General features: G+C 38.8%; 1 protein-coding gene across 3 annotated transcripts in view; it reads left to right on the top strand.

The window, feature by feature from the left end:
• Positions 1 to 11,962, top strand: part of thsd7ba (thrombospondin, type I, domain containing 7Ba) — a 301,550-nt gene extending 289,588 nt beyond the window's left edge. For all 3 annotated transcript variants that reach the window (XM_036139542.1, XM_036139541.1, XM_036139543.1), the window contains 6 exons: positions 56 to 229; positions 5,082 to 5,177; positions 8,441 to 8,523; positions 8,906 to 9,101; positions 10,630 to 10,717; positions 11,040 to 11,962. In XM_036139542.1, the coding sequence (XP_035995435.1) occupies positions 56 to 229; positions 5,082 to 5,177; positions 8,441 to 8,523; positions 8,906 to 9,101; positions 10,630 to 10,717; positions 11,040 to 11,121 (719 nt within the window). In that variant the 3' untranslated portion in view covers positions 11,122 to 11,962. The remainder of the gene's footprint in view (positions 1 to 55; positions 230 to 5,081; positions 5,178 to 8,440; positions 8,524 to 8,905; positions 9,102 to 10,629; positions 10,718 to 11,039) is intronic.
• The last annotated feature ends 6,269 nt before the right edge of the window (positions 11,963 to 18,231 follow it).

Here is an 18,231-nt window from a genome sequence, read left to right on the forward strand (position 1 = left end):
TCAGTTGTGAGTGTTGATCGAGCTGAAACATTAGATGTTTTCCTTTTTCCCTCAGGTGATTGCCATTTGACAGAGTGGTCCACTTGGAGCTCCTGCCAGCTGACCTGCCTGGAGGGCCGCAGTTTTGAGTCCACCGGTCGCCAAGCACGCTCCAGAGCCGTCATCATCCAAGCCATGGAGAACCAAGGCAGTTGCCCGCATCAGAGCTTTGAGACCCAGCCTTGTAAAGGTGGGAAGGAAGGACCCTGCTCCATCCATCCATCCATCCATCCATCCATCCATCCATCCATCCATCCATCCATCCATCCATCCATCCATCCATCCATCCATCCATCCATCCATCCATCCATCCATCCATCCATCTTCATTTACTGCATATATTTTCCTTCTATCCTGTCCAGCTACTATTGAATCATGGCCACTAGTGTGACACAATTTATAAAAATTAAAAATGAATCAGAGCAGAAATAATGTGATTTCTTTCAATTTCAGTATGAAATGTAAATGTGTGGAAACCTGGTAGCATCTATCCTGTTGAAAACAGATTTTAAAAAGTATTGTTTGATGATTTTATGAGGACAGGGTGTCACGCCTTTACATTAGATGGCATGCGTTAAAACATAGTCAGGAAAAACATGGCATTATAGTCTATATCAGAGAAAAAAAGCCTCCTTAAGAAAGTTCTTTTTTTTTCCTTTTTTTTGTCAATGAGCTTTTGTATTTTCTGTTCAGTGCTGGTACAACTTAGACGGTAGAAGTAAAAACAGAAACTGTTGTCCAATAAAAGTTCATTAAGCTCTAGCTACAATCCTAAGGGCTGCTTAAAAGAAATGTATATTTCAGGCTTATCCTTGAAACGTTCATCAAGTGTTTATTGGTTTGCGTCAGGGCAGGGCTACCTTGAAACGCCAACGAGGGAGTTGTGGTTGATCCTTGAGAAAACCCTTAAGCCACAATGGGGACTGAAGACCCCCTTTGGGGTTTTCTACACTCCCTGATAAAAATACACAGTTAAAAGCTGATGGGTTAAAGGACGCTTGTGAATGTTCAGTGAATGTTCGAAATGCAATGTTTGGAGCTGTATTTTAGTGTTGTCCCCATCAGACGTTTTTCAGCTTGCTTCTGATTAATGTAGGTAATTACAGAAAAGCAGCGGCTCAAATTCTGGTTCTTGTGGGGTGATGTCCTGCAATCATTTGATGCGTCCCTGGACCTGCAATCCAGAATTAAATAGTTAAAGGTACATAGCCACGTAAGATGTCTATAAAATAAGAAGACCAAAAACTGTTTGATCATTTTGGTCAAGATTCTCAGTCATCCAGGTCATGATCAATCCAAAAAAAAAACATAAAAAAATAAAACAATCATGATAAAATAAGGTGATATACACCATGCCTCCATCTTTATAGTGTTTTGATGGTCCTTCTTGAGCCAAAAAATAATTAAATCTTGGGCGCGATTAACAAATATAAACAGACGTGGCAACCTCTACCGGCAGTATTGCAGAACTATCATAATACTGGTTAATTGCTTAATTTATAAATCAATTGTAAATAATGCCGGACCGAGCCTGATCCTCTGTAATGCCTCGCAGTAAAGCAGCAGCTTGGCATGATTGGAGACCAAACATTATTATTTAAATAATCCGATCTACAGCAACTTTAAGAGCCTCACATGAGAACATTTACTCATGTCATTCAACTCTGCGGTCACATCTGAGCAATCGGCGGGTTTAGCATCCACTTCAGTGAACATCAACTTTCATACTGTATTCCAAGCGAAATTCCAGTCTTTTCCCTCTTGGAACCATTTTTTTTTTCACAGGATAATTAGACCTTTCTTCATTGTTCCGTTGGGAGACGCTAATAGCTGTTAGCCGCTACCTTGTTTTAACCCTTGCTGCGCATGTGCAGTAAGTACTTCCGTTAAAATCGTAAATAAACAAAAAAAGGCTTTAGTTACTAACAAATTGAGCAAAAACAAAGCATAAAACACCAAAATAACAACTAATACGCCAGCTGGACGTGACAATCTTTCATAAAATCTTTCAATGTAACCAGAGTGAGCTACTGACGTATAAATAAAAAGTCAAATAACGTGGCTATGCACTTTAACTTGCCTCTTTAGCATGCTGTTAGGTTCTAGCTCTGCTAATGAGACAATATTTGAGACAGATTTGTTGAAGCACAGGTATATCTAAAATGTTGCAGGAACCGGGCTCTTCATTACTTTGGAGTTTGAGGCCCCTGTTGTGAAACGCGATTTCCAAAACTCAAAAGACAGAGATGCAGAGAAAACTGCCATGGAACACATACATGCTACTGTTTCTACTCATATTTTTGATCAAGAAAACTTCTTTCTCCCTTAGTGATAAGGTATCCAGATGTGGAAGTTTAAATTGTCCTGCTTTTTTAATGAAACAAACATCCTTGTTCTTTATTTCTTATTTTGCATGCTGCCATTCTTGCTGTCTTCTTTTCTTGGTGACTGCCGGCCACATAAGCAAGTTCCTCATCTCACAGGCCATGCAGTGATACACACGGTCAGGCTGGGGACTGTGTACAAGCTTAAATTGGTCATCATAGGTTTGTGTTATTTTCATGGGCTTTTTGTTATTCCTCCTGAAGTCTCTTCTATTCTCAGTCCCAGTTACATAATCTGCAATAAGGCAGCTGTAATGCACTTGGATACAAGAGAAAAGGCAACTTTAGGGCACAATGATGGTGGTAGTAAAAAAGCTTTGGCAAGCAATATTAAAAAGCTCTAAGAAATGATGTAGAAGGGAATATCATTGTAATTATTTACCTTTTTTAATTTAACTGGACCAAGATATATTATGTATTCAAGCAAAGTTTTTCTACAGGTATTTAATACTCTCATGATGAATGCGCAGCAACACTCCTAAGTGCTTAAATACAAGCTGCTGGACTTTTTATGTTTCTTGAAAGCGTTTCACCTCTCACCCAGAACGCCTTTTCACTTCTGTACAGAACTTACTTTTTATTTAAGCACTTAGAGTTGTAACGTCCTGGATGGCTGAGAATCTATAATAACATGGACCAAAATAACCAGGTTAGTTTCAGCTGCTCCTGATGCCAAAGTGCTCAGATGGAGGAGAGCAGGTTCCAGTAGGATTCAGAGATTTTGAGCATAGATATTTAGGGAAGCATTGATTTTTTTTTTTTTTTGTGGCTGATTTCTGATCTCCTCTTTTTTGTAAAACTTTGCTATTCCTTAATGTACATGTACATGCTATTCCTTAATGTACTACATTAAATGATTTTTGCCCGTGTAAATGATTTTGTGCAGGTGCTTACAGCATATCAAGAATGATGCAAACTTTACCGACTATCACAGACAGTTGATGAGTTTTAGCAAGCATTTCCAAGAAAAAGTGACCCATATCCTTTTCTTGAGGCAGAGAGTACCCCACGACCATTGACCAAAAAAAATTCAGGAATGTTATTCTTTTAATAAGGCAATGCTTGTTTATTTTAGATCTAAAATTTATTATGGATCCATTTTCTACAAAAATCAGATCAATAGATTTCTTTCATTATAATCTTCCACACTTAGTTTATTGTTGAGCATACAAAATAAAAAAATCAACAGTGATGACAGTAGTTTTTGTGGTTCTATTGTTTTTTGTGGCCTGTGAGTAGTTTTCCATGTTACAATTTTGGCCCATGCAGCAAAAAGTTTGGACACCACTGCCTCAATAGCATATTATAACCCAACTCTGGTCCAAGTGGCTACGATTGTTAATACAGGAGTCTGTGTGTATTCCTTACTGTTGTCTGCTGAAAGTCTCACTCTTGTCCTGTGGCCACAAGTGAACCGCAGAAATTTCCTTTTGAACAACTTCTTCTATCCCTGTGCTTCCTCTGACTTCCTTTTTAAACACGTCTTTACGTCTTCTTCAGCCAGTAAGATGGTCCAGGCCAAGAATGTTCTTGTCAGCCTGACTTGGTAGCACTTTGGCGTGACTTTTGTTTATTTTGTGGTTTTATTGTTCTATATAGCTCTTAAAACTGTTTTGAATTCTGCTGTTATGCACTTTTTAGTTTTTATCTTATTTTCCTATACATTTTTATATTTTATCTATTTTGTCTCAACATCTTTTTGTTTGTATTTTAGCTTGTAAAGCACTTCGTGCACCATTTGGACTGTTGAACAGTGCTATATAAATAAGCTTTGATTGATTGATTGATTGATAAATTGATTGATTGATTGATTGATTGATTGATTGATGCATTTGCTGATCTGAAAAAAGACTGGACTTACAAGTTTCCGATTGGAGAGACAGGCAATCAGACTAGAAGTTATCCTATTCTGGTCACCAGCCAATTTGTCAGTTCATCTGTAAATTTATTTCTCTGTTTTCTATGTGCTTATAGTATAAATATTACATAAGTTTGTTTGCCTTTCTTTGAATTTAGAACTTTAATTTTTCTTGTTTCAATATTAATTAAATTGTCTTTTGTTGCTTTCACTGAATACCTTCATATACCTAGTTGCTATCATGCCTTCCTTTCTTTAACCTTAATGCTTTAAACCTAAATTTGCATTTAAGTGTAAGTAATTTTTCTTGTACACACCACTGTTCCAATATGTATAACTTCTATTCTATACTTTCTGTGGTGTTACTTGGATTCTTTTTTCTAAGTTTGCTCCAAATTACAGCTTTGTGTGGTCACACTTTTTTCGCTCCTACAAATCAGTTCCATCTGTCTTTGCTTCTCTCTTCAAATCAACCTTTTTATAGACTTCCCTTCAGAGAAATAAGAGCTTTGATTGCAAAAAAAAAGAGGCCCATTTCATACATTTCCAACCAATTTTGCCTCATTTTAGCCAAAGTTGCCATTGTCTCGCATTCTGCCTCAATTGAGGAGTTTCTTTTCTTCTTCTTTCCTTTTTTTTTCTCATTTCTTCGCAATCATTATATGTCCTACCTTTATAATATAAAGGTGGAGGCCTAAAAGGAAATGGAGGTTAGCATCTATAAGAGCCTGAGGACAGGTGTGGATGCCCAGTATAAACTGCTAATGAGGATTGCATCTATCTTTCTGGCATTGCTACAGGAGGAAAATGCCACACTTACCAGTGGAAAACAGGAGGGTGGACCAACAACAAGAGGGCAGTGTGGTGTCAGCGCTCAGACGGTGTTAATGTGACAGGTGAGGATTTACAGTGTCTGCCGGCTGTTCATCGATGGGTTACCCCGAACATCTCCTGGGAGCACAGTGATACCTGCCTAATTCCTGTCGGAATCAAGCAGCTGAAAGTGTGCTGCTCCTGTTTTTGTTCCCCTGCACTGACACAGTTGAGCCCCTTTTCATTTCAGTTTGTATCATATGGATGTTTTCCGCGTTATCGAAAAAGTCTATAGCCCTAAAATGAAATGTGCAGCTCAGGCATTAAGTGAATCTCCTTTCATTCATCCCTGAAAACTGTCATACTGGAAGCTCTGAAGAGGCTGTAGCAGGTGGTTTTGAATTACATTTAGAAGAAAAGAGTGCCTTATTGGATCAGGAGATAATAGGAAATGCGACATCTACAAAGATCTGACAGTGCTGAATTGCAAAAGTATCTACTTTAGGCTTTGCAATACTATTAAACTGTCAGTGGGCCGGACTCCTACAGATAGGATCTTTTCCAGATATAACAAAACTCAGTTGAGATTGCAACTTTCCATGCCAGCGTATGGACTGTGATTTCTGTCAGTCACAAATTCAGACAAGCATGAAGCCAGAGATGAGAAGTCAGGTTGAACTTAAGTTGCAAAAACAAAGACTTCAGACTTTAAATTCAACTCAGGCTTGAGGTCTAGGACTCAAGTCATGTGGTAAATCCTTATCTCATGTCATCAGGCATAAAAATAAGCCAGTAGACCAGTTGAGTAAATGATCTAAACCAACTGGATTTCACAGCAGTGTTTCACACCGTGCATATTTGTAATATTTGTGGACAGTATATGCCGATTAAAGGAGAAACGGCAAGTTTCCTGTGATTGTGCTTTTATTTAATGGTACCCTTAAGCAGCATCAACAGTAAGTAAGCCAGAGATCACATCCCTGACGGGGATGCGCATATTTTTCTATTGAAAATGTGCTTGATTCATTACCCAGCACATTCAAAGACTCTAGTCTATAATTGGTTCATAGCAAGCTATTCATGTTAGCTTTAGATTCATAAACATGGTCTACTAGATGTCTCAAACTGAGACACGTTTTAAATTACTTTTGATTATTTCAGAGCGAAATATACTTAACGTTCCTTTGACATGCACTTGTTGTTGAGTTAGCTCTGTCATCACAAAGACACTTATGATTCCACAAGGTCACTTCCTGCTCAGATTCCAAAATTCAACGCTAACAGATGTGAATCTACAATGTCAAGGAGGATTATTTAGCTCTGTACAGATTTCTTCCTGTTTTTGCTTTTCCTAATTATGGGGTCACCAAACAAATTTGAATAGCAGGCAGAGGTAACCTGAGGAATTGCAAAATGAATTGTTTCAAATGATGATTTCTAAATCATCATTTGAAACAATTCAATTTGTACTGACTGTACCACCTTGTCTATAAAGTGTTTGAATGATAACTGGTCTTGTAAATTATTGTGGAAGGTTGGAGCCAATTGTCTTTACAGACTTGTTTTATTCAGCTATAAATGGCTCAATAGATTGCTTTAGATCATGCCAAAACATCTCAATCTGATTTAGGTGCAGACTTTGAGTGGGTCATGTGTGGATGCAAATTAAACCAAGTTAACTGCCTTTTTTCACACTACCCAAACTGTGTCACCTTTTGTGTTGCAAAAACAACTGCAACACTTTTTTAGCCCATCCTACAGTATCTTAAAGTGACAGTAACCGTCAACTACGAAGAACCCAATACAACAGCATAGAAAGAAACACAATACGTAAATGTCAAACAGTGGATTATGCCGTATCACTGCATCAAAAGTTCCCTACAGCCATTTCAAAGCCTTAATTATTTACTTAGCCATTCATTGCCCTGTTCTTTAACTCAAGTGTGTTTGAGTTTAAGTTCACAAACTGATGGCCAGACATTCACCCTCTGGATCTTATGGTAAAGAGACAAATTCATGGAAGCAGCAGAGCAGCCTCCAGCCATCACACTATCAGACTCTTTTACTTTCTGTCATTAATCCAAGGCTTTTTGCTCAATTTTGGGGGATCATCAAGATGCTTTTATTTTGTTTGTTTTTGGTTGTTTTTGTATCAACAGCGTTTTTCAGCTTAGAACTCTCCCATGGATGCCCCTTTCTTCCCTGAGCCCTTTCATTAATTGCTGAATTGTGAAATCTGTGGTAGGTCAGGTAGGCTTGTATAGCTTTTTCCCCAAATAAAGTTGAATACTCATTTTAAAACTGCTTTTTGTATTTGCTCAGATTATCTTGGTCCCATACAAGATATTGTGTTGGTGATTTGAAGTTTAAGAATGACCCAAAAAAAAAAGCAAGAAAAAAGAGGAAGATGAAGATATCTGTATAGGGAGACAATAGTTTTGTACAACTGTATTTTTGCATATTATTTTTAGCATAGATGCATATTTATGTTTTAGTTGGGTAAATATTATGCATTAATAATCAAAACAGTTTTGACAGCCATTCATAACAGCATTACTGTTAAATTGAATGTTGTGAAAAGGAAATGCATGTTATGTGGTAAAAATAAGCTGAAGGATAGAGATTTTAATTTATAATTTGCATTATCTCTATTTTTATCTAGACTAGAAAGCATTTATCTGACATGAAATGTAAATTTTAGTCATTATAGACCTGAGACTTAACTTGGCACTGACCTGGCCAAAATGACTTCCAAGCACAACTCAAGATACACTCTCACTGAGTAGTTTTGGTAAATTGTTTTGGTCAAATTCTACACCTTTTTGATCTGCCTTTTCCCACACCAGGGTCTATTGATTTCTCTTTTTTTACCTTTTTTTTTTTACCCAAGTAATCAATAAACCACGCTGAGCTGGGATGCTTTCAATCCATATAAATATAATCATGTATTTGTATTTATAGGAAGTAAACCAGCCTCAGAGAAACAGAACAAAACTACAGCTGTTGTGGGAATTAAAAAAAAAAAAAAAAAAAAAAAAAAAAACCTTTAGGCAGGCTTGATACGCTGTAAATAGTGGGCGATGTGATCTTATCACTCTAAGGAAGTATTTCTGGCAAATACGAATCCAGAAGGAAGAAAGAAAAACCTGCTTTGGCAGAGAACCCAAAAGCCCAAGGCATTACTCTTTGATATTTTGACATGCAATTTTCTGTGTTGGAATTAAAATGTTCACCAATTGATCAGGGACCCCGATAGGCACCTGGACCCATTAATCAGCTGTGGCAGAACATTAATTTACTGATCAATGGGTAAAGGAAGAGAAATAAGAACGTGTTGTCTTCTCAGGGGGGTGTTTCCCGCAGAAAAGGCCCACTACCCTTCGACACTGCCATCCTCCGTGCACAAAACCCTTCTCACACTGCACGCCGGTAAGATTACTGTGCTTTGATCAGGGCGCTCTGGTCTGTGTGGAGTTTATATGGGTTGTTTTTTTCTGCTCGCATTCTTGGTGGGAGGCTGCATGGATCTTGATAGATGACATTTTTAATTTCCTATAACAGGCCATTAAAAGCTAATCAGATTAATTTCACTGTAGGTGTCAGTTAAGAAGTACACCTTTGCTGCTGTTTGGGGTGGGAAATGTGGGGGTGGGGAATGAGGATTAATGGCCCCAGCTTGATGTTATACTGCCCCTAAGAGTATCCTCGTGCAACTGCACTGCACGTCTTGTGACAGTGTCAAGTAACAATTGCAGCCGTGCTCTGTGGGGGGTAAATAATCTTCCTCTGTTCCTGGCACCTCGTCGTACAGAGTGGAGTGTGTGGGTGTGAGAAGGGCTACACTGAAGTGATGACCTCTCACGGCTTCTTGGACTACTGCACCAGAACGCCGGGGGTGGACATCAACAAGAAAGCCGACGTGAAAACCAACTCTGGAAGATTAAAACCCCGACCGTCTCAGGCCAACGACCTCTTCAGCGAGTGGACGTTACGGCCCGTCGGCCCAGGTACTGAAATGGAAATCATCTGCAACGATCAAGCAGCATGACTGACACTATTCCTGCCTCTGAAAATACCCCTGTTGCTGTAAGATCAATGGGATCAATTAAGAAAGGGAAGGCTTCATTCTAGGTCAATGTCTTTACAGTTATTGTCATTGTAAGCTCCGGGGAAAAGCCACAGTGTACTTTTTTTCTGCACTTCGTAAAAGTATTGACACCTCTTGAGCCTTTCCACATTTTGCCATATTGCAACCACAAAATTCAGCATATTTTATTGTTTTTTATCAGCCAGATCGAACACAAGATCAAGCTCAACTGGAAAATGGAAGAAAATTTCTAAATGGTGTTCAAAAATCTTAAAAGTTGGTTTTGCATTTGTATTTGGCTCCCTTTACTTTGACACCCCAAAATGAATTCTGGTGCCACAACTTGCCTTTTTTAAGTCACAAGTTCAAAATCAAAGTTTCTAAATAGAGCCCAGCTCTAGTTTAATCTCAGTATAAATATATCCGTTCTTGTGAAGGCCTCAGAGGTTTGCTTGAAAACATTAGCGAATAAATAGCAGCAGCGTGCAGACCAAGGGACACGGCGGTAGATCAAGGATGAAGTTGTGGAGAGGTTAAAAGGGTAGTTGGGTTATAATGCTATATTTCTAGCTTTAAATGTCTCGTGGAACCATGTTCAATCTACCACCCTAAAATGGAAAAAGTATGGCTCAACTGTAACCACCACAGACCAGACAAGGAGGCCATCAACCAGAGAAGCAGCCAAGAGGACTAGAGTAACACTAAAGGAGCTGCAAATATCCACAGCTCAGAGGAAATTGTGTTCTCAACAATTAATCATTCATTGTTTAATGTTTATTGCTATTTATGGAAGAGTGCAGCAGAATGCCACTGTTTGACGATAGCCACGAGTATTTGTATTTAAAGTTTGCTGCTAGCCACACACAAGACACCGCAAACACACAGAAGACGTGTCAGATGAGACCAAGATTTAAGTTTTAATGCCGTGTGTGGCATAAAACTGCACATCACCCTGAATACACTATGCCTACGGCGAAATATGATAGTGGCAGCATCATACGGTGGCAATGTTTATCTTTAAAAGGGACAGAATAGCTGGTCAAAGCTGCTTGGGAGATGGTTGGCGCTAAATACAGGGCAACCATTGCCCTGCGAAAGACTCGCGAGTGGAGCAGAGGTTCAACTTCTAGCCCTAAAGATAGAAGCGTGATTTAGATCAAAGCTAATCGCAGTCCAGTCTGTGGCAAGACTTAAAAATCCATCTCCACTGATACAAATGCATGTCACACCTTTCAATTAAAAAAAAGAAATATTTTCATTCCACTTGTCAAACATGCACAAAATCCCAACAAAATGAATTAAAGTCGACGTTGGAACATGACAAAATGTGAAATGTACCGAAATGTTTGGCAATTTTAGCAAGGCGCTTTGCCAGCATTAAACGTGGAAACAAGGTTGCGAGAATGTCTAAACAGTCTTTATTTAACACCTCCTTTTTGGTTGCACAGATGGACGAGTGAAGCTGTGGGTTTATGCTGTAACCATCGTCGGATTCATTGTAATACTTTTCATCATCACGCTGTCATTCCTGATCTGGTACGTGCTATTCCACTATTTCTTCACCATGCACGGTTGTTGAAGCAGGAACTTCATCATAGGTCACACACACACACACACACACATGCACACACCAGCATAAACATGGAGAGGGAAAAGGAAATTTCTTTCCTCCAACACAACCCTGTCAAGTATGAGTTATACTCCTCCACACTACTTTGTCTGTTGTGAACTCCTGTTATCAGTTAATGGAATTCTTTTTAAAGACTGAAATCAAGTCGAGCTGCCTAGTGCTGCACCAAACCACATGCATTCTCAACCTTTTCTGTCTCGTCTCGCTCTGTTTTTTTTTTTTTTTTAGCAAGCCATCCAAAACCTCTAAGGCATCTCCTCCACCGCAGAAGCCCTTGACTCTTGCCTATGACGGCGACGCGGACATGTAACCAGGCTGCTATACCTCACGAGGACGTGATTTGGCCTTGGGCTGGATTCTGGCCGCGTTCACATTGTTGCCAAGCACATGCCCTGGCCTGCTTGAGCCGGGGTATGTTTGAGATGGTAGAACGATTGGCTTTGCTGCTGAAGACGCAGAATACTGGCCGATTCAAGAAAAAAAGAAGAAAAAAAAAACAGAGCCAAAGCCAATTGAGCTGAGACTGAGACATGGACCTCAAGATCTTTTTTTCTATAACTGCCTGCAACATGAACACACGGTCCAAGCACCGTTTGGAAATGATGAAGCAAGAAGACTTTTAGGCACTAAAGACAAAATTAATCCACAAGTGAATCTATTGTGGACGTTTTTTTTTGTGTGTGTGCGTGTGTCAAGAAGTATAGGGACCACATTTCTCTGTTTATTTTTGCTTTTGAGCTACTCTAGTCTGTAGTTACACATTATGTTAAAATGCATTTTCATTTTTTTTTTCTCAATAGTTCCTGAACTTTGTGAGAGATAATGTCACAAGCTCTTTGGCTAAACTTTTTTTTCCCCTTGTTTCCAAACAAATAAGATGGTTTATGCACTATGTTAGTGCTGGTTTGTTTCTTTCTGATGAATTTTCTAGTGTTTTAACCGTACTGCAAGTATAATATTTTTGTTTACTTATTTATTAATTTATTTTTTTGCTGTCTGATTGTGTATTGTTGATGATGCAATTTGTTGTGTACATGTGGAAACCAAAATCAAGCCTGCCTCGAGTTTAGGGACACATTTAATGCGGCTGTTTCTCCGTCCTCTTGGGACTCCCAGCCACAAAACAAAATTCAGCAACAACTTAAAAAAAACATTTGGTGCATTCTGTTTTGAGAACAAAACAATAAACACCATGCGACCGAATAGACTGGAAACCAGCATGATTGAGATCATACCTCATACACAGTTTTAATACGATGCAAAGCAAAACAGCACTTATCACTAAAACATGAAGGGGGGTTATAAGCATGTTGGCTGGGTTACTCATGGTATCAGCACTGATCAGGCGTAACATTATGACCACAGATAGGTAAGTAATTACAGTAGAGATGAATGAATTATGCGAAAATAGCTTTCAAATCATTAATTGTCAAAGCGGAAACAAGATGTTCCAAATGTGCAAAGGCCAAACATTGCAAAAATAGGACATGGTGAATTTCAGTAATGTACCCGTATTTGACTAACGAGCACACAGACATCAAAACTGGATCACAGAGCAATGGAAGATCACGGGCTTGTCTGGTGAATTTTCCTTTTGCGTGAAGTGGATGGCAAGGTTTGTGTGCATTGCTTACCTAGGGAACACGTGTCACCTGGAAGCATCATGGCACTTGGAAACCTTGGGTGCTGCAAGCCATGCGCACGTCTCCGTCACACGTTCAACAGACACAAGGATCGCTGCAGACCATGTATGCAATTTCTTAGAAGCGGACCTTCCTTTCAGCAGGATAATGTGCCCTGCCAGAAACCCAAGAATGGCACAGAGCACAATAATGGGTTTGAGGTGTTGACTAGGCTGCCAAATTCCCAGAACGCAATCCGATTCAGTATGTGTGGAATGTGCTGGGCAAATAAGTCCAATCCATGGAGGCCTGACCTCACAGCTTACAGGACCTGAAAGATCTGCTGCCAACATCTTGGTTCCAAACACCAGAGGAAGACTTCCAGGGTCCAGAGGAGTCATTGAAAAGGTAATTGGTTTCATATTTCAACAGGTCAGGGCTGTTTCAGCAGAAGGAGGAAAAATGTACTATTAGGCATACGGTCATAATGTTATATCTGGTCTGTGTATTTGGTTTGAGTTATTTAGTTTATCTTCTTCTTTTTTTAACCATTTTGCATACTGTGCTTGAATTAACTCAGAAAATAAAGATATTTTATTTCATACACAGCCGGATGTAAAGATTACAAATACCAAATATTCCTGAGCACATTCTAACTGTCTTAACTACTTTTCTGTTATTCAACCCAAGTCATTATCTTTTTGATTTATTTGCTCTTGCTTGCCAGAGCATTCATGATTTTTAATAAGTGTTTTGATTGGATTATAAACTTGTTTTTTCACCTTCCCTTTGGTTATTGTACCCCAGGGGAGGATCTGTGTTACCTATATTTGGTGATTTTGGTGCTCACCAGATATTAAGCTGTTCCTCATTTTTGCCTCCACCAATGAAATAATATGTGCATCTTAATAAGTTCAAATATCATTGAAAAGTTAATTTATTTCAGTAATTTAACTCCAAAACTTTTAAGTCGGTGTTATATAGATTCACCAGATGCACAGCGACGTATAAGTATTAATTCCGGTTCATTTTAATGTTTATGGCTTACAGCTAACATCTCAAAATTATATCTCTCAGAAAATAGAGCATCACATATGACAAATACTAATAAAGATTGATATTGCATAAATGGGATGTGATGGTAATGCGATAAACTACACAAACAAGGTGAAGACTGTTAAGTTGACAGTTTTCTAGCAGACAGTACTGAAACCCTCCATAAGAAAAGTACGCTTACTGCTAATGAAGCATATAAATGGAAAGTTGAGTGGAAGGAAAAGTGCAAAAGCAGCATGGATAACCTCCTACGATTCTGAAACAAAGCTTGCTTGTGATTTTGAGATTCAAAATGATCTTCCCATGCTGCACTGGTGCAGTTACTCACACAAAAGTGGCACCGACTGAGTAATATGTGCCAACACTGTACAATACCTGGACACGCTTTTCCATGAATTGACATTTCGCCATTTTCTGAGAAATTTAATTTGGAGTTTTCAGTAGCCATAATTTATAATCATCAAAATGAACACAAATGCTTGAAATATCACCCTCTGTGTGTATCAAATCTATATAATCTACCAGTTTTCTGTAATTGAATTACTGAAATAAACACAGTTTTCGCTAATATTCTAATTTATTGAGATACACCTGAAAAGGTTCTTGTATGTGACTTCATTCTGAATGTATGTAATCAGCCACTCTATAGTCCTTCTGGTTGTACAAATATGGTTGTTTCATGTCACAACAACTGTATTTTGGCAGCTGTCTCTGTACGTAGGCATGCTTGATCTATTTTGGCAGAGAGCGCTCCAAGTGGCCTTGCAAAGACTCTGTTTCATAAGTTGCCAAACATTTTAGAATAGTCTCTCCCAGGGCAGTGTTTCTGAAATTTGGGAAGCAAAAAGCACACATAGTAAACGTTGGGGTACAGAAAACCCCAGATTTTAGGTATCCAAAAGCTCTTGACATGTTCTGTTCTTAGATGCTTACGAGAACTCTGTTGGGTGTGTCCGACAAATTTAAGACATCTTTGCCTACTGTTTACAGTATCTAAGCTATTTGTGTTACTATTGTGTGTACATTGAAGACTGGACAAAATGCAAAATAAATTGTGAAATCATGTGAAAATCAACAAAACCCAATCGTTTTTTTACTCTGTCCCCAATTTGCAGTTCAAAACGAGAGGAAGAGTTATACGAAGGAAGCTCCAAACCAGCAAAGATCTTTCATGGCTCCTTGACTTTCGAGTCCTGATATATTGTAATTACCGCAGGCTCCTAGGCAAAGCCCAGAACAGATAAGCGGCTGATAAGATTCATTTTGCCCTGCAGTCAGATTTCCAGTCCGATAGTCCCAGGATAATCCTGAGCTGTGAGAGAAGCAGAGTTTAAATCTTTGTCTCATCTAATTCATTTATTTAATCCTGTCACTTTTGTTTAAGACGAGGCTGAAATTAAACGCTTGTGTCACGGCCATCTGATCCATGGTAAAGACGGGGGCCAATCTTGTCATGTCCAATTCATCTCATTTGCGCATCTTTCAAGACACATTTGCAGGTTTTAGTGAAGATTTATGAGCAACGTGACAGTTCGAGTGTTTCGTTTTAATATATTAAATTTGTTCATATAAGGCAGCGGGAAAGCTCTGATCAAATGCGGTCTGGGGAAGTTTGTCAGAGCAGGGAGATGGCAAAAATTAAAATATCTGTAGCCCATTTGAAATGAATGTTTATTGGGCTTTTTTTTTTTTTACTAGACATGTAAAATGTGCGGATAAATGTCAGACCACTGGTTGGTGTTTATATTACTAACCTCTGGATGACCACGATTTCACACACCTTCTGGCTATACAAATGAAATTTTAATAGTCTGGGATTTCTTTGCTGTCAGATTTAATCAGATGAACTCCTGAACTCTTTAACATGTTTTCACAGAAAACTATTCACGTTAGGGTTTTTTGTGGGAAAGTCAGGCCCGTTAATTCTTAACAAGATGGAAAATCACTTAGCATATTCTTTAATTGTCAGCTTTTTATGGACTGAATGAGAGGCACAAAACCCAGAATGAGAGTATGGCAATTTGTATAAAGAAGGGAGAGTTTTACCTGAAAAACTGCCGGTACAACGTACAAGGCCTTCTAAAGGTACTTATACCTCTTTGTCACGTTTGACTTTATAAGCCAAACAGTTTTCAATGCACTTATATTTGGATTGTATATGATAGGCCAAAATAAATTTGTGCATAATTGGGAAGGTTTTTATTTTTGTTGTTGTTTTTAGGAAACTCTTTAGGACTATGCAGTGCATTTATCTTTAAACACTTTTTCTCACTACATTGCAGAACCAGCTTTGCACATCTAAAGTCTGATCAGCCTCATTGTCTTTGGCATAATACCTCAAGCTCATATTGGATGGAGTCTGTAAATGTTAAAGTCCAGCCACAGATTCTCATCTGGATTTTGGTCTAATATTTGCCTGGGCCATTCAAACACATGAACAAAACGATTATACCCTTTCATTGTAGCTCTGGCTACAATTAATGTTTAGGGTCCTACTGAAAACTGAACCTCCATCGCAGTCTCAATGCTTCTGCAGCCACTCACATGTTTTCTTCCAGGATTTCTCTGAGTTTAGCTCCATCTAGCCTTGCATCAACCATGAACCAGCTGGCAGCACCATGTCTGACCATGGAGTTGGTGTGTTAAAGGCTAATATGCAGTATTGGTTTTCTCCTTGTCATGGTGTTCTGAATGTCAAAAATTAACATTTCATCTCACGTAACCAGGGCACCTTTTTCCCCTCGTCCCCTCTTGTTGCAAACTGCTTGACTCTACAGGGAAGGCTGTTCGTCAGACAAACACTGGTTGTCCTGCAGATCTTTAAATATCCAGCAGTCAGGTGGAGGCATTACAGACAGGTATGCCATTTGCAGCAGGCAAGCCACACCCTACAGCAGAGGGGCTCATATATATATATATATATATATATATATATATACACACCCAGACACCAGGACCGTGGTACCCTGCATATTGCATCTCTCAGCAATGCTTTCAACATAAATGGTGAGAGTTAAAAGATTCTGGAAAATCTTTGCATTGAAATTTCATTTTAACGCAAGACTGGTTGACGGAAACTCAGATTAACAAATATTTGAAATACAATTTTCTCCATAGCCCTGTAGCAGTGGAACGGCACATCAAAAAGTAAGCTTATGAAAGTCACACACACGATTTTGAACCAGGATACCAAGCCTTCTGGTCTTCCAGTAACACTGAGTTTCTAACGATCTTGTCACTTAAACAGATTATCCGCTACACTTTGCCACTGAGAAGGTCACAATGAACTATATCAGTTTGCATATTCTCTTTTGTAAATTGTGCATAACCTGAAACGGGTACAGGCTAAACTGGGAAAGAGCTCAAATTGTTCTAGTTTTACAGATAGCATTTTTTTAAGGCACATAGTTGATCGTTTTCCGTCCTCTGTCAAATTCAATTTGGTGTCCTGAACCACACCAAATAGTGAGTCCGGGCATGCAACTTGCACCTTAAGTAGCCTCTCTGTCTGCTTTATTACACCTTGAGTACCTCGATAGGATCTCAGCACTTTTTCCACCCTCTCACGTTATTGAAACGGCCTCTTGTTTTTCAAAAAGGAGTGCTGTGGGCTTCCCCTGAAAATACTCTATTCTGTGTCTGTTTCACTAACACATCAGTGACTTTGAGTAGAAATGATCAATATATGTTTTTAAAATACCGTTGCCCAATATTTCAACTGCAGCTGTTGCTGTGGAAGGGTAAATTATCAAGAGGAGACCAAAAGAACTTATAAGATAACCTTTTTTTCCTGATGCCACATTAAGCATCAGATCGAAGTGCTCCTAAAAGAAAGAACGAAAAACAACATGTCATCGATTTGAGTGTAGAGGCTCTCGAGTGGGTGGAGGACTTAATGCTTCAAACTGAGTAAATACATTCTTGAAAACATTTAAGATAAATGTTAGCACTAAGTTTTCTGACTTATCATTTCTTAACTGTCTTATATAGTCTATACAAAAATATATATATTAACAAAAGGTCTATCGAAACAACTTGACCAGTTGCTTTTGATTACATGTTCTTGACTATCTTGAGCTGGGTGACTGAGAATCTACACCAGCGAACGTTCTGTAGCACATCGTAACCATGGGTGTCAGTGAGTGTAGAGCAAGTAGTTATCCATTAACTTAATTATGTCAGAAACACAGTAACTCTATGCTGGGTCTTTCAGCTCTGCAGAGACACCAGCAGCAAAATCTTTAACCAATCACTGTGTCAGATACAGTTAAGCAGGTTGAAGTTATTTAAATAAAAAAAATAAACTTCCTAATCAATCACTTGATCTGGATGGCATTAAATTGGCCTCTGGTGATAAACTAACTGAACTGCCGTTCTGTTAGCTGTTCATACGTTATTACCATATAACAGAAAGGTTTCCTGGATCAATGTGTGTTTCTGTGCTTTTTTGTGTCTCTGCTCTGTCTTCTCTAACCCCCAGTAGGTCGAGGCAGATGACCATTCATTCAGATCCTGGTTCTGCTGATAAAGGGGAGTTTTCCTCTCCACTGTCGCTTCATGCATGCTCAGTATTAGGGATTACTGCAAAGCCATCAACAATGCAGACATCTGTCCACTGTGGCTCTACGCTCTTTCAGGAGGAGTGAACGCTGCTTGTTAAGATTTTATGAAATCTGGTGGGTTTCTTAAAATAGGAAACTTTTTGACCAATATGTGTGGATGATTTGATTGAATTTGACTTA

Source organism: Fundulus heteroclitus, chromosome 7 (assembly GCF_011125445.2).
Source record: "Fundulus heteroclitus isolate FHET01 chromosome 7, MU-UCD_Fhet_4.1, whole genome shotgun sequence".
NCBI classification, from domain to species: Eukaryota; Metazoa; Chordata; class Actinopteri; order Cyprinodontiformes; family Fundulidae; genus Fundulus; species Fundulus heteroclitus.